Raw genomic sequence first — 25,023 nt, forward strand, 5'->3', positions numbered from 1 at the left:
TTTAGAGGGTCTTAAAATTCTCATGGAAAGTAAGATTTAAATTCCTTTAGCTTTGAACATAGAACGCAGAAGCAGGACTATTTTCTCCTATTTGCATGATTCAGTACAGCATCAACCTCCACCAAGGAAAAGTTTCTGACTGCACACAGGACTCACCTGCCACAAGCAATCTGGGACACTTCACTGCCCATGAGCTCCAGAACTCTTCGGGGGTTCACCTCATCATTCATGGAGTCGTGGCCCAGCTGCCCGCAGGAACCTGCACCGAAGGTGAACACCCCTCCACTCTGTTAGCAAACCAAACAGCAGAGCCTCCATTTAGGGACCCAGAGCCCAGCAGCATCTCTCTGACGACAGTTTCAGTATGAGCCCAAAGCTTAGGCAGAGACTGATGGGGATTTTCAAAAGATCCAGCAAAGAAACTTGGGTTCTGCAGCTTTCAAATAAGCAACCTTGTCACCCATCGGAAAATAACAGAATTACCTTCAGGTTATCTCTGCACTAGACAAGCTCCTACAGAACCAGTTTTCTACAATGGTATTTTTCCCCACAGGAATCCCAAAGTCAGTTGTTTAATTCAGTGGAAAACACTGAGGCTCCAAAACAGGAAGCAACAACCACAAAGTGGCAGAGGCAAGGCAAGAACTGAGCTGCTCTCTTTCAAACCCTAGCCCTGTCCTCTGACCACTAAATTATACACCACTAGGAAGCAGCAGGTTTGGAACTGAAAACCTCTTGTAAATTGTTGTGACTGCTAATGTTAAATTTAAATACTCATTAATTTTAGCTTCCATCTTATTCTGGTGGACAATATTACTCTATTTTCCAACAAAATGCTATTTTCACCCTTTGAATGTGTGTTTGTTTGTTTTCTTTCCTCCCAAAGCTATTCTTTTTAAGTTATTCACCTGAGTTTTGCTATTTGCTGCCATGGATTATTAACATCATCACCTGCAAAACCAGCAAAGGATCGTGTTGGGAGTGACAGTCAGAATAAATAATGAGGCTATACTTTCCACTTAGTTTCTTTTACTGGGGTCAGAAGGAATACAGTAAGTTGATCTGTGTTTTTCTACCATTATACAGAAAGCTGCTGTGAAACCAGCAGGCAGGTGAGGCAGTGGCCAGGGCTCCCAGGCCAGCACCTTTACCTTGGTCAGGACTGCAGTGTGCTCCTCCCCACAGCTGATGTAAACAACCTTCTGAGAGCGCAGCAGCTTCACGTGACACGGGGACTCTCGGTCTGCAACGAAGCCAAAGGAAATAAAGCAGCTGCTCCACAAACACAAACCTGCATGCCCAAGAACAGCACTGCCAGTCTGATTTTCAGATGTGGTGCATGAGCACAAGGGAAATTTAACAACTGTGGAGAAAAAGGCCCCACATGGCTTTGCGTACCTCACTGCCGCTTTTCCCTTTGAATTCTTAAAAGGCTTGACTGATTCAAACAAAGTTGTCCAGAGCAAGAGGGCACATGTTGATTATCTTGTATAAATTCAACATGCACTTGCTGTTTGGGAGACATGGTGAGTGCAGCTTAGATACATCCACCTTCAGCTTCATGCTCCATTTCACACTCCCCAGGGATGACTGCAAATATTTGTTTCTAAAACCTTATTTAGACCTTTTCCATATAGAACAACCCTGACACGTGGGAGACACTTGTGCAAGACACATGGTAAGCTGCATCCCAATGTGTATTTAAATACTCAGCTTTCCTTCTCTTGTCATCCTTTAAGCAGAAGATCCTCCTACTTGCAAAGGTTAATCACTACCAACCATTAAGTGATGCTTTTCTCCTCCACTCTGCCACCCCTAATCATTTAAAGTCTGTCTCCCAGGGATGAATACAGTAAAAATAAAAGCTAAGCACTTCAAGGAGCAGTGGGCACCCCAAAACAATTAGATATTAAGGGAAGCAGCTGCTTATTCCATACCAACAAAAAGTTAGGTTCCTACCTATAGAAGTTACCCATTTCTTAAGATTCTCATCTTAGCATTTGTAAGGTGCTTTTTTACTGGGTAGTGAGAGAAAAACAGTCATACTTCTGTGAGTTTAGAACTGAGAGCTGATTTTTGATTTATCTTTTTCTGTATTTTAGCACTCTGATCTTTCTTTTCACAGGAATGACACTTCTCTCTACAGCAAAATTGTTAATAATAACAGTGCTGCAGAATACCCATGTTTGCAGACCTTGCTGTTCTTGTTTGACAAGTCTAATTCACACTGTCTTATCGTGATTCACTTACCATAAATACCACATATTTACTACAATGCCAGGCACTGAGGGGGAAGCAGAATATGATCCCTGGCCAGCACCATCCCACAAGGTGATGCCTATTCTGTTCATATAAGATTAGCCCCATGTCAGAGTAAGCCTCTCATATGTAAACTGCAGCTTTGTTTTAATTAGAAGCATTTATCTGCCAGTCTACATGGAAAGGACACTGCTGCTCTTCTATTAGATCAGCCCTACTTTACAGACAATACAAGGTATCTAGGCGCATGCTAGGTATCACATCTACACTCAAAAACTTGCCTAGATACTCAAATCTGTTCAGGAATTATGCAGAAACCAATAAGGAGGCTGACCTGAAGCTCCAAAGAAAACCTTCCACTCACCTGTTTTATTCCAAAAAGTTAAGAGTGTGTGAACACCAAGCAGAAGAGATCTGGGCTTTTCAGATTAGCACCTGAGAAAACTACCATTGGCCCTATGTGTCTGGTAAACTGTGCAACAAATAAACTAGACAACATTTTACAGTGCTGAGATATTCAGTGCTGCCAGAGTTTTGAAGCATATAGCTGCTCACCAGGCAAACCCATGTTGGGAAATGAGGAGATGGGTTCAGCCTGCTGTTCTGCAGGGAAAGCCTTTGCTCCAACCAACTTCAAACAAACAAAATATGGGCAAAATATTTTTGAGAAGAGGGAGGAAGAATACAAGCACTTTCTTTGATATTTGCATGTTGACACTCACACTTGAAAGACCTCTCTTTTTAACCCTCCTCACTTAAATTAACACCCACAAGGGGAAAAAACATGTTTCTGTTTCTACTAAGTAAGAAAAGCCTGTAGAGACAGAGACTTTCTCTGCCATCTCACCCCAAGAGGAGCTGCTGAGTGTTATAGGCCCACTTATATACACTGCCAGTGCAACAGGAGACACCAGGCAAAGGAGTCTGTCCTTCCCTCGCCTAGGAGCAGAATTTTCGTACCTCGTTCATCACTTAGTCCCAGCTGTCCTGAGCTGTTCTTCCCCCAGCCAAACACAGCTCCTGAGAGAGAAAGGGCAAAACTGTGGGCTCCACCTGCAGCAACCTGAGCCAAAGGGATCCCATCTAGAGACTTGACTCGCTGGGGACTGGCTTGGGAGGGACACTCTTTGCCCAAGCCCAGCTGACCGTAGCTGTTCTGCCCCCATGTGAAGAACTGGCCATCTGAAACAAGGAAAGAAAGAGAAAGTTAGCCAACAGAAAGTTTTAAGTTTGCCAAAATTAAAAATAAACAGTCCTGGAGGCTTCGCTTCCACCCAAGCCTCACGATGAAAAGAAAAAAAGCAAAATCAAGAGAGACATTCTTTGTTTAAAAAAAAAAGAGCATGGCATGAAGCCACCAGGCAAATGAACGCACAAGCAACTAAGTGCAAAACACAAAATACAACTGCTGCAACAAACAGTGCAACAAAAACAGTCCTCATTTCACATAAAAGAGTAACAGCCAAGGAAAATTTCAACACAAAGGAATTAATTACACACATTTTTCTAAATCAAGATGGAAAGTTTTCAAGCACTCCTGCCATCATTCACCACAGTGGGTGGTCTGTGTGTAATGTTTTCTTTCTTCACAGTATTGGCAAAGCTCTTCCTCAATATTCATGGTACCTGATCCATTTTACAGCATCCCATTTGGCCCAAAAGCAGTCAGAACATGGGATGTCCTTGATTTGTTGTGCAGAAATATGCAGTCTTGGACACTGTGCAAAATAACAGCACAAATTCTGGTTATTAATAACAGATGTTACAGTACCTGCTGCCAGAGCCAGGCAATGCCAATTTCCACAGGAAACCTGCAGGATCGTCTGTTGGTTCAATTTCTTTATCAACCTAAAGGAGACAACATGGTTTTAGAGTAAGTGTCCACAAATACAGTATCACCTTAGACAAAAATTACCATTTCCACTCAGATACTTGCTGTATACACACACAAAATCCATGGGTTTGAGACTGAGGAACAGTGTCTTGAAGGCAGTACAGATCCATATGTAATAGATGCAAATCTGTGGAGACCTCTAGACACTTAACTAGTAACTCAACTACATTTCCTGCTATAACACTGAATCCAACCATCTGGAAATGGTGAAAATAGCTGGTTCTTGGTGTCTCTTTCACTATTCTTTTTCAGACACTGACATTTTTCATGCTGTTATGGGCCTAGCAGATCCAGTGAGTTACAGCACCAAACCCTCTTCAGTGCTTTGTACAGAAAATAGCAAGTCAAAGGTTCAAGTTATTCCACAAAAACGTTATTTTTAAAATGGCACTATCGCATTGCTATGCATGGCCCTGTTTTATCAGAACGACATGCAAGTGAAGGACTGTCTTCCCACAGAGCCCTTCAGCTCAAACATTAATCTTCTGTCATTGAAACTCTTCCTTTAAATACTGTTTTGACAATGACAGCCATCCTAGAGAGACATCCCAAACTTCTGCTCTGCACTGGATCTGCAGTAACAGACCAAATGAGAGACTGCATCTGCAGATAAAACATCTTGAGGTACAAACAGCATTTCTGTTTTTAAATACTCTTTCATGCACATCCTTTTTCTGCACAAAACACTGTGGCATTTTTCAGGGAGGAAGCTAAGCATGCTGCAATTTTCTTTTCCATCCCTCAGCCATCCATGGGCAGAAGGTCCGTTCAGCCCAAGCCTCCTGAGGAACTTGCAGGGCTCAGGGAGCAGCAGTGACAAGGAGAAGGAATCACCTTCAGCCCAACATGAGAAGGGCCCTATTCCTGCCACACTGAGAGAAAGTGAGCAACCCTGACCAGGTCTCTGGTGTTGAGATGACCCTGAGGTGTTAGAAAGTCTCTTTTTCCCAGCCCTGAGGCCAAAGAAGAAGATGGGATTCCTTGGCTGTCATTCTCAAGGTTGTTTATTTTTTTCTTATCTATAACATTCTTTCTCCAACACACTGAGATCTGTCTGGCAGGTTGGGTTGAGGCACACTGACCGCCCTCAGGGCAGTGTTATATTTTTGTACCAAAAACTACGTGTACTTCTTTTACAATAATTTTCTAATGCATATCACCTATGTTAGACAGTTCCCCTCTACTCTAAACCAATCCAGAAGTGCCATCATCACAGCAGAAGATGGAGGACAAGAAGAAACAGGAGGAAGGACAGGACACACCCAAATCTCTCCATCTTGCCTCCTGAACTCCCATTCTAAAACCCCGAAATTCTACTTTTTCGCATAGAAATTAACTATCATTCTACTTAAACCGTGACAAATTAACTATCATTCAACTTAAACCGTGACAAATTAACTATCATTCTACTTAAACTCTTGTGGCTTGTACATCTTCGCACAAAGTTGGTCATTGTTTCCATGGGTTCAAATAGAAGGCACAGGTGTTTCTGACTCCGTGCCAAGGTCTCCGAGCCCTCTGCCAGGGTCTCGAGTCCTCCAGAGGAATTTCCTGGGTTCCGACACAACCCTTGATGAGCAACCCTCCAAGGAGCTTCCCTGAGGAAAGCTGACCCTGCTGCAGGCTTACCTTGGCACAGTCACTGCATCCTCTATGGTGGTGAGCCCCAGCTGCCCGTCGCTGCCGGCGCCCCAGGAGAAGAGCTGGCCCTGGTCGCTGAGGGCCACACTGTGCGACTCCCCACAGGCCACGTGCACGATGTGCTGCCCGGCCAGCGCCCCGATCGGCTCTGCGGGAACACAGGGACAGCGTGATGCTCACAGCACCCATCCCACAGCCACACACGGACACCAGGGCTGCAATCGTCGCGCAAAGCCATTCAGATTGGTGCCCTGATCCCCAGTTTAGTTTTAAAACGTGTCCTACAGGAGAAAAAGCACCAGGTTTACTGAAAATCTGTCACTGCTGAGCAGGGACAACGTCTCTGCTCACAGCACTCATCCCACAGCCACACACGGACATCAGGGCTGTGCAAATCCACGCAGGGATGGAATTTTGGTCCATGCAGTTATTAGGATAGATAGCTTTAGGACTTTGATTGTGTTTAGGGCAAGGAAAACGGCTGCAGTTATTATAGTGTATAGGAAGAAGTTGAGGAGGGCGAGTTTAGGGTTGTAGATGATAATGATTGCTATTCAGCCTAGGTAAGAGATGGAAGAAAAGGCTAGGATTTTTTTGGATTTGTGTTTGGTTGAGTCCTATTCATCCCCCCCAGGGCTGCTGAGAGGATAGCCAGGATAGTTAGGAGTGTAGGGTTCAATGAGGGTAAGGTTATGTGGAGTAGTGTGACTGGATGGAGTTTTACGACAGTGGATAGGAGGAGGCCAGTGGTGAGAGGAGAGCCTTGGACTACTTCAGGGAATCAGAAGTGGAATGGCACTAGTCCTGGTTTGATTGCAATTGCTGAAGTCAGGATCAGAGCAAAGCCATTCAGCTGGGTGCCCTGATCCCCCAATTTAGTTTTAAAATGTGTCCTACAGGAGAAAAAGCACCAGGTTTACTGAAAATCTGTCAGCGCTGAGCAGGGACAATGTCTCTGCTCACAGCACTCATCCCACAGCCACACACGGACACCAGGGCTGCGCAAATCCCCGCACAAAGCCATTCTGGTGGCTGCCCCAATCCCCAATTTAGTTTTAAAACATGTCCTACAGGAGAAAAAGCACCAGCTTTACTGAAAATGTGTCATTGCTGAGCTCTTCTGAAAGCCTGGTTTGAAGGGCACGGAAGGCAGGCAGGTATACAGGCCTCAAGCAAAATGGCAGCCAGCCTCAGAGACACAGCAAAACCTATCAGGTTATTCAGGAACAGATACTCCAGATTTGATACCACTCAGTTTTAGGGATCACCCAACACTGAGAAGACAGCAGACCCTGTAAAACATATTTGACCTTCCACAGCTCTCATGTCCAATGAAGATGAGTCATCCACAAAGCTGGATGTCATCCACAACCCATCCTCCTCACCTTGATTTATTGCTTGATGGGTATGTGTTACAACCCTCCATGCTGACCTTGGAACAAGTCTGAACCTATTAACCTATTACTATCACTCTCAAACACTCGTTTTAAAAAAAGTACCATATAAAGGAAGTAAAATGAGATGAAGGAATAAAAATTTTTAAATAAATCATCACTCAAGTCCTCTGGAAGACAACCCACAAGTGACTTTTCATCATTACATCACGTTAGGCAACTGAAGCAGGTTTAAGAACTACTCTAAAAACATCTTTAACCAAATCTTACTCATTACACAATTTTTACAAAGGGGCATGAAAAAACATCTTGTTTTTCAATAAAACCACACAACTGATGGCAAAGTTCCCTGCATGCCAGAAAGAAGCAAAGTTGCTTTCCTTTTTTTCCCCTGAACAAATTCAAGTGTTCCAGGTGGATGAAGAAAGATTTCACCCTGTAAGCTACAAGGCAGTGATCAGAATTACTGAAATCCCACTTGCCTGGGACATGAGAGGAAAGGGTCACTACATGTCATTCCATAAAAATGATACCCCACATTACCGGCATCCAGAAATCATTAACACACTTAGCACCAAAACCCGCTTACCAATTAATCTACATGTTTTAAATTAGTGTAGAAAAAGGTACCCCTAGGAGGGCTTGCCTTCTGTGTCTGGGAATGAGAAAATGAGGAGAAAAATCCCTAATTGATGTTTTTGAAGAAAAAGGTGACAACTATTTAAATATGTATTCTAGCTGAGGAAAGTGCCACCTGAACATTGCTTCATTTCACTCAAAACACTTCATGGCAAGAGAGGTACAGTTTACAAGCAACAAGCACACACACATCTTAGAAGGGCTTGAGACCTGCCCCCCAGTAACACCCTTGGTCCTGCAGCTCTTTGCAGCAGCACTCATTTCACCCAGTCCCAGTGCCAGTGCAGAGACACAGCCAGGTTTGAGGGTGGTAACTCAGTTTAGACACACAGCTTCCCACTTGGGCCCACAAGCACCCAACTTCAGCACTGCTTTGGCAGTCTGGTTCATGCTCATTTACATATATATATATATAAATGAGGGAGCCTATTTTTATCTGAGGGCTCTAAACAACCAGCAGCTGTAAGGGCTGATCAAGGTCAATGACAGCCAGCAGACAAGGTGTCCCAGCAGCACATGTGACTCTGGTCTCTTCCTCTCAGACACCCAGCAAGGCAAACATTACCTGCTGCACCGTGGCCAATTCACACAGGTGTGTTTCTGCAACCTCAGAATTTAATTCAAGGTCCAGAATTAAAGCTGCTGATCACAGCAACAAAAGGAGAGCAGGACAAAGCCATCCACTTCTCCAAGGAAAACCCTCTGATTTACAAACCCATCACTTCCTCCCTGCTGGAAGGGCGCACTGAGACTTGGCTGTTACCCAGAGCACCTGAGCTCCCAAAAGTGGTCCCAAAGGCACCAGCCAGCCCTGCTTCCAAAGCTGCTCCCTGCACACCACCAAACACTCCAGGGGACATCATGAGTCCGACAAAACAGCAAACATGGGCAATATGGGATGCTGGGACACCCACAGCAGACACTGCTTTGCTGCCTGCAGCCATGTAAAACACCTCCCTGGGAAAGCAGTGTTTGCCACAGTAAGTCTTATTTACTGCAGGAGCTGACCCTGAATCACTGAAGCACCTTGGGGAGGTGACAGAAGACTCCAGGGACCAGAGATTAGCATCAGGAGCCAGAGGAGGCAGGATTCTGACCACAGCAGTACAGCAAACAAGGAAAGAGTACCTTGAGGTATGTGGCTGTGGCAAGGACTTCACACATTGGGACACTGAGGGGACACCCAATAGGTCACGAAACCTGAGGTTGTTTCAGTCCCCTCTGGCTCCATCTGAAGATTAATTTGGCAACAAAATGTGACCTTGCTCTATGTGCCATCCCAAGAGACAAATAAATACCAGCTCATTTTGAAAGGCTGCCCTGTGTCACTGAAAGCCTTCAGTGACTGCACTGCTCACCACTGGAACAGACTGCAGCCTCACCTGGACTCGCTGCATAACCACAGACAGAAAAAAACCCCATGCCTGCCTTGGAAATGAAGCTCTTTGCCTTTAGAAAGGTGATGTATGGCCCACCTTACCACAATACATTCCTGAGACCCTGTCAATAGCAGTTTGCCTGAAAAGTCATGAAGTAAATGCCAAATAGTTTCAAGTTTTATACACTCAGACACGTTTCTTTCCAGAGATGGAAAAAAGCCAGCCTTCTCCTGGGATCAAAGGATGCCCAGGCAGCCCAACAAGGGTCCCAGCTCACTGTCAGCTGCCAAGTCACTGAATGTACCACCTCAGCTTACATGGGATATCAAAAACATCAATCTGACAACTACTTCTATGCTGATCTCACATCAAAATATTAGATGTTTTAGTGGTTGGTATACATTTAAACTTCCAAAGCATCACAACACCATTATTCACTCCTTCGAGAAGATGTATCACTGCATTGAGATGAAAAGTACAAAAGGTGAAGTTTATTCTTAGTATTGTGTCTTGTGTAATTGGTGAATAAAACCAGTCAAGGGGGCTTGACAGGCAAAATTATCCCAAAGCTAAGCAGAACAAAACCCTGAAAGCAACAGGGAAGGGCTGAAGCAGTTATGCAATACAGTGTTTCAACACCTCATAAAACCTTCAAAAAACAAACAAAAACTCCTAAGTTCCAAGAAGTAGACACTGAAATAATCTTTTCTTCCTGAAGCTGTCAGCTGTCTCAAAACAGCACCAATGCTTTGAAGTCATTTATCAGTTCTTCATATCTGCTGGAGTTTCAGCTTTGGTTTCTCAGAACAGAAACCAGAAACAGGTATACCAAGGTTTGACTTTTTCTGGTTTTAACCCTGTTAGATCTTTCCATAAAATACACTGCAGTAAAGAGTGAGGCAAAATGTCTCCAGAACAGCTCATCTGTGAATGGTGACAGCTCTGCTTCCCAGGACAGCTCTTGTGTTTTCTTGCTTTGCAAGGACACTCCAGCAAAAGCTGGGGATAAGTGGAGTATGTTTCTACAACTCAACTTTGTGACAATCAGTGCATTTAGCCTGAAGGTTTGGGAATGGCAGTAAGGCTGGGACAAGAATGAAAACCCCTGACAAGCCCACCATCAGTCCATAGCTTTCCCATTTATAAAACAGGGCCCACGCTTTGCCCCTGCATCTTTGGATCCTAAACAGGATCTTCAGTGCCTGCAACTGCTAGAAGCCCAAAGCACTCACTTACACTGCTCTAATTAGAATGCACAGGCAATGAAAGATTAATTAGCTTTTGTACTCCTAGTAATTTTATCAGAGAGTTGGTACACCCTGTCTATGTATAGCTTCCAGCTGCTCACAAGACAGGCTTTTGCTAAGGATGGGGCAAAACCTTCAGCCATATGTGTACCAGGATGTACAGGAACAGCACCAGATGGCTTCTGCTGCCTGGAAACTACACAGAAACCATCAGCCCTGAGGTTACACCTTCAGTGGCAAAATCTGCATTTTGGTCAGAAGAAGCTGTGTCTTGGAAGCATTTCAAGTGATTCCAGTCTGCTTGGACATCTGCTCAAAACTCTTCATTGTCTCCCTGAGCTTGACAATAAGCAACTCAGAGCATTTGCTCTTCTTTGTTGTTGGTGTCTGCAAGGGAAGTGCTCACAGATTCTCAAAAATATGTCTTACTAGCTTGCCCAGATAAGAGATAGTAGTAGAAACACAGGGAACAGAGAAACGGGTAAGCTAAGGTAAGAAATTCCTCTGGGTTGAATGCTAGCAGCTTGCAAGTCTGAGGGACAAATGAACCCATTTCTTTGCACTGCCATACTTGTTAATATAGTCCACATCCACACTGAGGATGCATGAGCATTGTGCAACCCAGACCTAAAAATCAGAAGTGTGAGATACAATGTTTCAATGCACAAGGCAGCTGAATATTCAATCAGACACCAAGGGTGACCTAAAGTTCACCTGTATAACCATTCTATTCTCTGAGAACTGAAAAGCCCTAATTCTTGTAGGAAAGGAGCAGAGTTCTCTCCTTTTGGAGATGAATTTCACCAACACATTAAACCCTCTAACAAGGTGAGACTAATAGCATTAGCACTTAGGGAAGCATGATTCAACAGCCAAAAACTCCATAAAAATCTGCTACTGCCTCCAACAAGCACCACAAGAAAATCAGAAAAACATCATGGCCCAAACTGATCAGTCACCACCATTTCACTAAGCCACTGTACAAAAAGCAAGGAAGCAACAGTGGATCTACCAAATGCCCTGACAAGATCTTTATACACTAATTAGTAAATTTCAGCTGACTCCCCATCTCCAATGGCATATCCCCAAAGATGTTTCTGCATATGGATATCATGGCTCTACTTCCAGGCTGTGATGAGCTTCATGTTTTGTGCATAACTTCCATGTCCTAGCTACTCACAGTTTTTATCTGTGTTAGCAGTAAAATACCAGCTGTTTAACCAGTAGCAGCACAAGTACACTCATCAGCTTTTCCAGAAAACATCATCCCCAGTGGAAGTGTGATTATGTCACTTGGAAACTGGTAATTGGGGAGGGGGAAATCATGATGTTTTGCCAAGGCCTTTTTGGCCCTCCCCCTCTCCCTAAAGCTCCCAAGCAGGACCCTCTGATTTCCTCTGTCCATTTGCACCTCTGACCACCTAGGCACCCCACACTCCAGCTGTCACAGGAAACATCTGGAGCCCGGGAGCAGGAGGAAGAAATCAGACTCTATAAACCACTTAAAATAAACACAGACCTTGCAAAGCTGTCAGATGCATTTTGAAAACATAATCTAACCCAGCCAGCTGAAACTGCTCCTGTGGCTTCACCACCTCTGCAGGCTGTGGTTTGTCAGCAGTACAGTCAGAGGGAGGTGCACAGGGAGGAGGCCAGAGCTCTTGGACAGTTTCAAGAACACACCTTGGTGACTCTACATGGCACGGCCAGGGGGATGAGACACACACCACGTAGACAGCTGGAACCACCCTGCCTGACACCAGCCCTGCAATTTCCCCTCCCTGCTCTTTGCAGAGCGTCTCTGAGAAGGCATTACATGCTTGTTGCATCTTGTGCTCGGATTATGTGACACTATTGCACACAAGGGTGTGAGAAACGCTGTGCTCTGCACCTGCACAGCACCAGACTACAGGAGCAAAGCCCATGGGGAGCCCAAATCCCCACCATAGGACAGCTATCCTCGCTACCTGCCTGCTGCTCTCACCTAAGCACAGCTGTGCACCTCATGCTCAAACCTCTCTCAGCATGGGGCAAAAACTGAAGCATGGAGCAAGCAATGCTTACATCAAAATGTAACATCCTCTGACTTTCAACACCTTAAGTTTACTACATCCATCGAGAAGGCTGGGTTTTACAAGTCCAGTTGAAAAACTTGAGGTTTTTCTTTCCTGAACTTGGTGAATGGTGCTATGATGGCAGCAGAAAGCAGAGCAGTAGGAAAAAAAGCCTGATAAGAGACAGACAGCAGCAGCACTGAAGCTGATAAGACGGATAATTTGGCTACAAGGGAGGAAATGTAAACAGAGAGCAGACTCACTGAACAAAAAGTGTGGGGGGAAGACAGCAAAGGACAGAGGACAGACCAAAGCAGGTGACACTCCTCCAGAACATGGCAGACCACAGCAGTGGCAACATGGTCCACAGATCAAGGCTGAGAAGTTCCAAGCAACAAAAGATTCTGCAGTCTCCTTTCATCCAGAGACACTAGTGATTCTTGATGGTTTACCTGCATGACACATGTGGTACTGCTCACTCATTTATTTAGCATGGCTACTTACAGTCTTAGGATCTGAGAGAGGCTGGCCCAGCTATTAACACTGCCTTCACTTTCTAAGGCTGTTTCTGGCCATGTCCAGGCAGGAATGCAAGAGCAAGAAGTGAGAGGCCACAGTGACATCCCAGGGTGTCACATCACTTATGCCGTGCCAGCAACTCCCCCTCAGAGTTGTGAGCAGACACCTACCCTGAGAAAGAAAAGCCCTTCCTCAGGCACAGACAGAAATCCCTCCCCACTGTGCTGCCTTTTGTCTAGAGGAGCTAGATGCAGAATGGCATGGGCACAGACAGCTCCTGGAAAGGGCTGCCCAGGCACAGAGGGCTCCAGTCTGGCAAGCATCAGCTGGCAGAGGAAGGAATCTACCTTCAGATGCTGGAGGTAAACTAGTAAGGACAGTTCTTCCAAAGAAATAAACCACCATGAGTCCCTACAGAAACACAGGGAAAACTTACGTTCAGAAAACCCAGAGAGAGCCCATTTTCCTCCTCAGGTTATGGCAGAGAGCTGTAAAGGTCATTCAGCCAGGCTTGCTGGCCACTGGCAGGCAGCACAGAAGCTGTGGCTGGTCCATGACTACTGAGACACCCCAAGGTCCAAGATGTGTACCCCAGCAAACCCCACAGCTCCAAGGCAGCAAGTCCAAGGTGGGCAGGATGCACTAAACCTTGGCATAACATGAGGATGGATAGCAGAAATGTAAGGGGGAATTAGGGAATGGGTGCCTAGATGCCAGATTTGATGGGCTGGTACTACACACTGCAAAGCTGTGACATTTGACACTCTCACTTGTGGCAGGCCCAGGCTTTGATTAGTAATATGATTTTCAAAAGCACTTGGTGTACTCCTCACTCTGTTCCCATTTATTTCAATCCTGCAGTGGTCTGCATGGGAGCAAGACAAAGCCATATTTCTGAAAAGTCACACCTGCACAGTGCACGCTCAGTACAGCACCCCTGCCCTTGCTTTCAAGGGCATTCCCATCAGCTTCACAAATATGGCTTGAAAATATGTTACTGCAAACAAGCATGCTGACTGGAAAAAGGGAGGCAAAGGATACAGTCCTAATAATAATTTAAAAAATTATTAATTTTATCAACTGGGCATTCTGAGAAAAGACAGGAGCATCTGTAGATTGCTTTTTGGCGAGTTTTTATAGGCAGGCAGCTGTTTAAAAGGCAGGTTGAAGAGAGTGAGCATGTCTTACCAGCTCTTTCAGCTATCAAAAATACTTGATTTCTGATAAGAAGTTTCACACAGATCTTTGACAAAAAGTCTTATTTCCAATAGAGCTTAAAGAAGAATATTGGGCTGTCTGAGGATAACTGAGTCAAAACCAACAGCCCCCAAACTACTCAAATCTCTCCTAGAAGCTGTGACTCTCAGCCATACTTACTCACCTTAACAAAGTCATCACTTTTGTCCAGCACAAACAACTATTCTGACTACAAAAGGGTTGGGGCATTCAGAAAACTTGCATCCATCACCTCCAGCTTCTTCCCTGCCCTCTCCTTTAACTCGGCACACACAGCTAACCAACCCATTTTATCCTGAGCACATCTTGCAGCTTCAGCATGCTGGCAGCAAAGGGGCCAGTCATTAGTGCCCACACTGTGCCAAGGTTTCCTGCTCCTTGCAAGCCAGGCAGGCAGGCAGCCTTTATTTCACTGGCAGGCTTTTATTGCAGCTGCACCTTCAGAAAGCCTCTGAATAGTGTGCATGGTACAGGAGTGACAAGTAACAAATACCACAGAGGTAAGTACAAGCTTAGGTTGCCATATTGCCCTACAAACCCCCAGTCAGAAGGCAAAAAGTTGGTCATTTTTACTGCAGCTCTGCCTTTTGAGGTAAAAGAGCATAAAAACTGTCTCTCATGTCCTCTGTAACAACAGATCATACTGACTGTAAAAAAAACCAAACTAGTATCTTCCTTCCCTGGGCTCATCCTTGTTTTTACCTCTCAGCAAAGTGAAATCAAAAGAGGGATCTGGTGGTTCTAATAATACATCTGTGTTTAGAGATGAGACTTCAGAGTTGCGTTTGAGAACACCTTACAGCCATTTTAGGTGCTGAGTAGGTTTCTCTATTGTCAAGAAATCAAATTTTTACTTGTTTAGGCCCTCCTTAAAAGCCTTATCTCTCCTCAGGGTAGGTTCTCCTAGTCCTACAGTCTCAGAAAATATTGGCACAAGTCAGTTCACATGATCAAGACCACACAAATTTTAATACAACCCCCACTATAAATATCTGGCATATTCAAATCCCTCAGCCAGCCAATTCAACACAGCACAGGCATATTTAAGGTATCTCAGAGAGAGCACTTCCTTTACTTCTCATTCAACCAAATACCAATTGTTTCTAAATTAAGTTAATTCTAAATGCTGACATCTAATTTTAAAATCATTCTGAAGCCCAAATGGCATCAACTCAGCTGAAATTCAGTCTCCATAAGGCAAATCCACTGCAGCCACCAGTGAAAGCACAGCAACCTGAAATAGCTTGGTCAGGTCCTGTGATCGATCAAAGGAGCAAGAGAGATGAGTACAAATGAACATACCCGACCTCTACAAGGGGTGACCAGTTTAATCACCTTTTTTTTTTACAAACAACATTTAAAATTAGTGCTGAAACAGAAACATACACAGCTCTTTGTCTGCAAGCTGCTCAGGACAAACACAAGCCCTGCCACCTCTCCTGCAGAGCTGCCAGGACCTCATGGCTGACTCCTCACCCACCGGGAGGAGGCTAAAACAGGAAGATCCACACACACTGTCCTTCCAAGCAGGTGGCACATCTGAATTCTCAGCTGTCCCAGGGCTCATGATTAACAAGCATGCTGCCCTGACCTGAGCACTGAGCTCTCTGCTGCTGTAATCCTGTGCTGAGGCTCAGGACGAGTGGACTAACATCTGAAAAGAAAGGCACTCCAGAGAAATCCAGAACATCTGGATCACCTAGGCCGGTTTGTTTGTTTTGGTGGTGGTTTTTTTCCTGCTTTTTGAAAGAGAATGAACATTATGATCTCTATCATAGAGATAGATAGATTCCACAGTGCACAGAAAAGCAGTGCTCCCCTGCAAATTTGCATCCAGACAAGGAATTTTGTAAAAAAATCATGTTTGTCTGCTGTATCTTACCAGACAAAAGGTCTGAGGCAAATTTGGCTTGAGACATTGTTCTGTAACTCTCTTGAGACACTAGTTACCAAAGCCCAGAAAGTGACTTCTCACTAGCAGAAGTCAAATGAAGTCCAAATTACTTGAACAGAAGAAATCTCTAGAGATGAAAACAAGTTTGACATCTCAGACTTGAGCAGGTTTTTAAAGCTTTACAAACTACTAACAACCAGCTAGGTGTTTCACACTCTCTATAATTCCACCCAGACCCCAAAAGAGCCTTTACCTTAGGTACCTCAGCCTGTCCTTTGTTCTCCAGCATGCACACTCAGATAAAACACTTATTAACTAAGAATCACCACAGGGAGCCAAGACATCATGGCAGACCTGAAGAAAATCAATCCAAGTGAAATTACAGGACTGAAAAAGGTGAAATTTAGATACACTTATAAAGAGTATTTTTTTTTCTCCAAAACTACTGCAGTACAAAATTATTGCTACCCATTAGAGACATACTGTATGTTATCATCTGATGAATTTCAGGAGATCAACGCAAACAGACTAATTTTGCAAAAGAACAGGTTCAATGCTTCACTACCAAATTGCCAAGCTACTTCTGCTAAGACATGGTCAGAGACACTGGAGACTTCAAGGGCACAAGAACACAAGTGAGAATCAGGGCAGGTCAGACAGAAGCTTTATTGGTCATGGTGAGAGAACGCTGGAACAGCATTCCTCTCCCTCTGCATCCTGCCAAGTGATTGCAGAGACACAAACTACAGAATGATTCTGGGAGGAAAAGGAGAAAAAAGAGGTGAAGAAAAATGATCAGGTAAGTATTAACAAAGCCAGATATCCACCCCTAAGAGGGGTGGACGCTTCAAGTACCTCACTAATCACCATGAAGCAAAAATGAATTGGTAAGCAGTGTGACAATGTGGGAAAATGGCTTGTGGTACAGCCATGGGAGTGCCACACCTGGTATCACCCTGGTATTATCAAAAGGAGAGAGCTGAAACACTTAGAAGCAGTTAACATTCAGTCAAAAGGCATGTTATTTTAGTTAGGCTAAACTTCTCAGACATGCTAAATATTAATTTTAGCACTCCAATGTAAAATACAGAGGAAAGGGCAATGCCAGAAAATAAACTTCTACTGACTTACGCTCTTTCAGTGGCATGCACTCCCCCAGTAATTTCTGTTCCCTGTAGAGAGGCATAAGAGTCACTTTGCCAGCTGCTATCCCTCTCTCCACATTACATCCACAAGGTCAGCAGATGTGACCATAAACACAGCTTTTAATTAACACGTTTTCTTGCATTTCAAAAGGTGCCCTCTAAAGGGCTCCTCCAAGAGGAATTGCTGAAACAATTCTGCACCACCATTTGACATTTTCATGAGCAGCATGAATGAGAAGCAAAATTGAATAGTGAGAAATAAAAGGGCTGTGTCTCAGGGAGGACACAGGCAGCAGGAAGGGGATCACTCCACTCCAGAAAATCAATGCAGCCTTCACAAGGCTCACAACCCCCTGCACACTTTTGTGTCTCCCTGTTTCTCTCCAACACAACCAAGGCACTCTGGAAAGCCCTGGAAAGCATTTCTGAACTCCAGAGGAGGCTCCCCAGGGGCTGCCTGAAAGGGACAGTCAGGATTGTGTCACAGCCTCCTACATCAGGAGATGGAGCTCACTTCAGGAGATGGAGCTCACTTCAAGCTGGGCAGAGCTCCCACTTCCAGCTGCACTCACAGGCTTGACAGGACCAAGCCACAGGGCAGGAAAACCAAGAGACCTCAGCCCACACTGCCCTGTCCAGCAGGAGAGGGCTGGAGAGATGCAGCTCCAGGACTCCCAGCTCCTGGCATTTCTCCCATTCTCTACCACAGATTCCTCCTGACAGTCTTCTCTACCATTTCCAACAGCTCAGGACCCTGTGTCCCACACATGCAGCTTCATCACCTATCAGGCACGGCTTCCTTCACAGGCCCACAAAAATGGAAAACAGAAAAGAGCATCTTATACAGGCCTTTCTACATAGAAGGTATAAGGTTGTCTTTATCCCATGCAGAGGAAGTGGGGGTGAAAAAGGAAGGCTTGATTCTTCTTGCTGCCATTTGCAAATGAAAACTAAGAAATTCAGCTCCCAGTGCTGCAAGACAAAGCACAGAGGAGAGTGTGATGGGGCTCTCCCCCAGTTTACTGTTACCATAAAGGCTGCTGTGCCTGTTCACTGTAAGCTAAAAAGAGCAGCTGTTCCCTGCTTTACAGCACGTCCCTCCCACCTGCCCCAGCCAGCAGAAATCCCACTGGAGGCACAACCAGTAATGCCATGTTGAAACATCATTTCTCTGGGATGGCCACAGGCTCCTCAGAGAGCAGCACTGCAGAACCTTTTTCAGAAAAAAAAAATAAACCTGTGGGATAAGTGGGATGTGGTTTCACATCTTGGTGACAGACCCTAACTTAAGGGGTAGAAGAAGGGCACTTGGGATCAAACACAAAGAACCTTTCATTTCTATTTCAGAAGCTCACACTGGCCCTCTTCTACTGGTCTAGCTGGAAGCAGGATTACCTAGCTGAGAGAGGTCTACACTTCAGCATTCAGGATTCATGAAGTTCATTTCCAGCTCTGATCTACCTGCTGTGAATCCTCCCTTTTCACCAGCAGCTTACACTTGCTTAATTTTATGGGTAAACCAGCAGCATTGCCCAATGTTGCTCAGAGTATCTTTGGTGCACTCACAACAGCACTGAATTTCTGGGGCCTCTGCACTAGTCTTGAGCTAGCTGGGTGATTTGCAGGATGAAGCATCCCCAGCAGTTTGAGTTGAATATTCACTAGGCTTGGCTTCCTTTCACCAGGCATCTCATTTATTCCAGGGCCTAAATTTACAGAAGATGTGCACAGAGAGGACTTCAGCACTCCTGCTGCTATTCCCAATCTCTTCACTAATTATCTAGAAACTACTTGTAGGAAAAGCAAGAGAGGGCAGATTCAAGGTGAACTCCTCTAATCCAGCAGCCTGGTCATCCAGCATCCAACACCTGCCAACTCATTCTGAGAGAGAGAGACAAAAGACACTGGCAGAGGAAAGGAGCCATAGGGTCAGTCAGGTCAGATTTGCACACACTGCATGGGGAATTGAGGCTATTTTGCATACACCTTGTCTCTCTATCATGCAATAATAGGTGACACCAGAGAAGACTCAAGCTCTACAGAGAGCAGCCTGCAGTTTGAGGAATTTTGCTATAATTACCCACAGCACAGGACTTTTATATTATGGAAACAGAAATACCTGTATCTTTACCACATGCCAAAACCAAGAAGTTAATGGAAGGTAAACTGGAAAGCCAACATTCAAAAGAGTCCAGAAGAAAGGCTTCAGGGTTTCTTCCAAGAACAAAGAATTAAAGCACTCTTTCACCCTGGGAAGGAGAGGCAGTAGCTGCCTCAGTTCAGCACTCATGAGTTCTGTCCATCAGAAGACAATGAAGAAGATGCCATGTGAGTCTGGGGAACACAACACTAAAGTGACCTTCCTTCAGACTAAGAAAGCACAAAGGAGTGAAGGTACAAGTTGACAAGGGATTCTGAAAGGGGGAAACAAAATTTACAAACCCTCTTGGCCAAACACAAATTTGTTCTCCACAATTCTACTCAACAAGATCCCCTTGTACTTTTTGGTGTGAGAAAATTCCCAGCAACAGCTGAATAAGAGTGGGCATAACAATGCAGTGCAATTGGAAAGACAAAGCAGAAGACACTCGTGACTCATGGGCTTCTCCTCCTTTTTTTAAAAAGACAACATAATGCCAGATAACAAAATCTGCCCTGAGACCATCTGTGCTCGCCTGTTTTGATGCATTTCCCAGGCAAAGTGAGCAGACCTGTCTCTTCACCCGTGCTGCTCCTGCTCAGCTTTGGCTTTCCAGAGCCAGCCAGTGCTATTCAGCATCACCACTGTGTTATGTGACACGATTATCAGCTCTGCTGGCTGCTCCAGCTCCACAGCAAACAGCACAAAGCAGCTTTCATAATGTTCTCAGCCCACCAGCCTCAAGACAGCCTGAAGTGTGTATAAAAAGCAGACTTACCTGGCTTGCTTCCTTCACAGTCGTGCCCCAGTTGACCTTTGGTGTTCAGGCCACAGGTATACACCTCCCCATCTTCCAACAGGAATACGGAGTGGTTTCCTCCACATGCCACCTCCTTGACATTCCTGTCGTGGATGAAGCCATACACCTGTGGTTCAGGAATGATCACCTGGAGGTTGCTACCTATGCCAGGCTGTCCATAAGACGAGTAGCCCCAGCATAGCATTTTCTCTCTTTTCAGCAAGTCATGTATCCTTCCTGGGCAAGAGAGACAGGGAAATGAGTGTGAGTGAAGCAAGTGCACCACAAATGATCCTACAGAGATCCAGCTGCTCACAGCAGGAGGTGGAAACAACCAGAAAAGGCATTTCCTGCATGACTATCAGGTTTGTGAACTGTCAGTAAACCATTACACAGACAAAGAGTAATCAAGACAGCTCAGCTGTGCTACTGAATCAGCACCTTCATGCCTTGGCCATCTCCATCTGCGAGGCAGCAGAAATGTTCTGAAACCCAGGAGACTGAGCTCTTACACTGCAAAATTACTCTGCTTCAAAAACCAAATATCAAACCATGCCCCAAACCAACTGTACTGCTATTTAGACTAACAGGCCCAAATCTGAACTTTTAGAGTGTCATATTTGAGACCACTTCTGCATAAATCTTTACAAGTTACCTCCAAGTTGGTTAGACTAGCCCTGAACAGAACGACACAGGTATTTGTGGTGTACTGGCCAACACAGAAATGTGTTATTTCTGATAAAAACAGATTAAAGAATACTTTGCTTTACTGAACACAGTCTTGCAACCCAAATTTGTGCATGCACACACACAGACTGAACTTGAGCCACACACTGAACACACACAGAGCCCTGAACTGCAGCAAGAATTACACAAGAAGCAGCTGCTCACGTGGAGCAGCACATTGACAGCTTGGCCCTGACAGCAGTGGACAGGTCACGTTGCTGCAACTTGCCAGCAGTCAGGAGTTATCTTCTGGGCAGTGCTCAGTGAAAGTCAGGGATTTCAGAGTGGGGTAACACAGGAAGGGAAAAAATACAGCAATATAAAATAATTACTTGGCTTGAACTTGATAAAGACAAACAGGATGATAATGCCTAAAAGCTGGGGGAAGAAAACAGTATTCTATAAGAAGCACATGAAAGATTTTAGTCCTAGTCTGTCACTTCTAATCTCAATAGGTTTAGGTTATTTGCTAAGCATGCTATACTAATAAAACATTGAGAACTCCTCTGACTGAACTAGAAACTAGCTAAAGGTTGTTTGTTTGTTGTTTTGGTTTTTGTTTTGTTTTTGTTGTTTTTGCAAAGGGAAGGAGAAAGATAAGAAAATGAAAGATCTGAGAGATCAAGTCTTAGGACACATCACACCAAGTTTTAGCTAAGGAAATCAGCAGCAGCATTTACTAACATAGCACAGGATCGAAAAGCAAAGGGTAACCCCTGTGCCAAAGATTCCCTCTCCCACTCTGAGCAGACAGGAAACACATGCATTTGGTTTGTTTCCAAAACCTGGTGCTAATTCAAGCTCTAGGTATTAGCAACAAAGCCTTTCCTATTCTGAGCCCTAAGACACGGGTGTTCATCTCTTACCCTTTGCCTGTCAGCTGTGTTCACTTCCCCTGAGGCACGACTGAGCTGGAAGGGGAAGGGACAGGATTGGATTTTCCAGTTAGTACCTCATCAGTGTGCAATTTCCTACCACAAACTGTTTCCTAGGATCTCTTATTAGGTGCTTTAAAGCAATGCAGGACCCCGTTTATCTCTAGCAGCATAATTCAACTCATTCACACCCACGCGTGCTTATCACTGGCCAGCTCCAAAGCACACAGAGGGAAAAGCAGGATTCTTTAACAAGGCTCTGCCTGGTTAAAAAAGCAGGAGCATACAAGGTTCTGATGAAATCAGTCATGGTGTACACTCTGTGTTTGGTTGCCCTAAGCACAAGAGCCTGATGGAAGACACCCTCCATGCTAGCTACGCTAAGAATAGGAATGCTGTGGGACACAAGAAAATTGAAGTGTGTGCATGTGCTTTAAATGTGCTTCAAACAGCTACATTTAGAGCGAACTTCATGTTCTATCACACCACCAAAAAAAACCCCAAACTAAAAATGCATGAGCAACACCCTGAAGGTGGCAGGGAATAATTTCAAAACTAACACTGGAAAGGCAGAAATCTGGGACTGCCATTTCTCTCAGCATGGGGAACTGTGTGTTACAGAGACACAAGCAGCACTCCTGAAGATCCAAGGATCACTAACCTGCTAGGATAAATAGATTCTGCCTCTAAGGTGAAAAGATTTCACCAGTACACCACATGAACTACAATGACATTGTACCACATGAGCTAAATATTAATTTGGGATACCTTCTAAAAGAGTACCTCAACAGCCTGCTCCCTACAGACTACAGTCATCTTCCCTAGTGCTAGTTTCTTTTAAAAATGCTAAAAATACATTAATTACTTTCCTTGTGTTCATATTCCACACAAGAATTTGCTAATGGGCAAAGGAATATGATGTGATTGGGTAAGAGACGGGTTTTTCTTCCAGTTAAAGAAACTGGAGGAGTTCAAACTCCCAGTAATCCATATGAACACTAGGGTGATATTTCAGAGTTCAACCCTCCATTCATGCTAGAGGTCAGATTTTCTGAAATTCCTCATATTTAACTATCCCTATACCAGACATAGAAAATGTGGTTTTCACCAGTTTTTTTTAAATCATCTCCATGGACTATGCCATCTCTATCCACCCCCATCTTCCAACATTTTGCCAATAAATCTCTGTGCAGCTCAGTTTCACTGAAACAGACCAACACCTTCCAGTGGAGAGCAGAGCAAACAACACAGCCACTAACAATTTGAGTTCACAGGCACAGCTAAACATTTCAAATGGCCTGGTGAATTTACTTACACTGAAAACATTTTTAAAACCACGACTTTAAGACTGTTTTTTTCTCCCCTTAAAAAAAACGCTGGCGGTCCTAATACATTGTATGTTTCAGCAGGAGCTGTGTCCTGAAACACAAGGAGACTTTAAATAACAATTTCACACTCTGTTTCCAGTCCAGTTAAGGCAGTTACTCTGCTCTGACAGTAGCAGAGGAAGTAAAAGTGCATGTGCCACTGCAAGCTACCTCTACAAACCACATACCTTCCTCATACTAAAACAATGACATAAGAAGTTTCTAGTGTAGGCAAGCAGTAACAGACACGTGCCTGCACATACACATGTATACATTAAATATATTATTTATATTCAATTATCTGAAATTTTATATAAGTGATTATTAATATTCCTAGTGCCCAGCTCAATAGACCTTAAAAAACCTGAATTTTTATCTTTACAGGGCAAACCCTTAGGGGAGAGAGGATTTTTCTTAAATGCATCAGTTAGGGATTAAAGTTCAGAGTTCCTTTCAAAAATTGGATTGCAAAAAGCACAAGAACTGCAGTACCCAACCACATAACCCATTCCTGCTCTTCAGAAATCCCAACACAGCCAGCCTGGTATTCATGTTTCAGAGATATGAACAGATGCAATGCAGTAAAGCCAGGCATTTGCAGCGATTCCCCACACATAAAAATGAGAGGGGAAGATATAACACTACATCCTTGGACCCTGACATTCCAGGAATAATTCATCATCAAAACAGCGAAGGATGTACATAGCACAGCTAGAGCTAGGAAAACCTCACACTGTGAGGAATATTTTGAGGAAATCTATTGTGGGTGGAAGACTCACCCTCTGCTATAATAAGGTTCTGCTGACATACTAAGTATATATCCTTTGGTGAAAAAACAGCCCCCGTGGTTTAGTAAAACAATGATGCTGCATGTATGATCATGACAGGATGTATTTTGTCTTTTTTCTTTTTCTTCTCCTCTCTCTTTTTAAAAGCTCTCATGTCATGCAGAGTCTCTCCTCAAAACCACACAAACATATTCTAAAGCCATTCCCACTCTGCGCCCTTTCTGGGGAAGTCACCTAAGTAAATATCAGAATTACAACAAACAACACTCAAGGCTCAATGCTCTCTAAACAAAGAGATCTGCCAACTGGCAGGGCATGAATAAACAAGTTTTTCCTTCTCTCTTGTTTGTGAGATTTCAGATAACGAATGTGCTTCTGTTACCAGCATTGCTCAACAATGACGGAAATTGCTGCCTCTTTCTGCCACCAAGCCTCCAAGCCCACTTTCTTCTTCTTTTTGCCTCCGTTTCAGTGCAACTCAATGTCCGATGTGAAGCAGGTTACAGAGCAAGAGAATACAAGGTGTACCAGGAAATGAGTTAAAGCAGGAGCAGAGTATTCCCACTGCACAGCCGCATACCCTCACATGGAGATGCCTCCACAGAAAAAGATAAAAAGAGACACCTAAAACCAAACACGACAACCCCCCCGCCATCACCTCCATTTTGCAATCCCAGTACAAACACCGCTCGCTCCCTGCCTTCACCCCGGGCACCCCGGGCTTCTTGCGGCCGCTTCCCACGCCCAGAGCGGCGCTTCCCGGCGGGCACACACGGACCCCGGGGCGGCACCAGCCCCGAGCCCAGACCGCAGCATCCAGGTGATGCTGCAGCAGCGACAGCGGCGGTGCCGAGCGGCTCCTGCCGCAGCCCCGCGGCCGCCCGGGCTGGGGACGCGCGTCCTGCGCCGGGGGCTCCGCCACGCCCGAGCCCCGGCTCCCCCACGGACGGGCTCGGTACCGGGAGCGGCCCCGCGGGGCCGAGCTGTCCTTCCCCGGCACTCACCGCCGCCAGCCCCGCCGCTGCCG

At 44.8% G+C, this 25,023-nt stretch overlaps 1 protein-coding gene across 3 annotated transcripts in view; it reads right to left on the reverse strand.

Annotated features, from left to right (window-relative positions):
• Positions 1-25,023, reverse strand: part of HERC3 (HECT and RLD domain containing E3 ubiquitin protein ligase 3) — a 44,368-nt gene extending 19,345 nt beyond the window's left edge. For all 3 annotated transcript variants that reach the window (XR_008484385.1, XM_054295575.1, XM_054295576.1), the window contains exons 1-7: positions 25,001-25,023; positions 20,220-20,477; positions 5,783-5,942; positions 4,031-4,107; positions 3,220-3,441; positions 1,152-1,243; positions 157-287 (exon numbers count right to left, since the gene is read on the reverse strand). Coding sequence is in view for 2 of the 3 variants with exons in the window: in XM_054295575.1 (XP_054151550.1) it covers positions 157-287; positions 1,152-1,243; positions 3,220-3,441; positions 4,031-4,107; positions 5,783-5,942; positions 20,220-20,445 (908 nt within the window). In the remaining variant the exon portion in view is untranslated. The remainder of the gene's footprint in view (positions 1-156; positions 288-1,151; positions 1,244-3,219; positions 3,442-4,030; positions 4,108-5,782; positions 5,943-20,219; positions 20,478-25,000) is intronic.

The sequence above is a fragment of the Melozone crissalis genome, unplaced genomic scaffold, assembly GCF_028551555.1.
Source record: "Melozone crissalis strain CALT ecotype California unplaced genomic scaffold, PUWL_Pcris_2 ptg000006l_1, whole genome shotgun sequence".
Taxonomy (NCBI): Eukaryota; Metazoa; Chordata; class Aves; order Passeriformes; family Passerellidae; genus Melozone; species Melozone crissalis.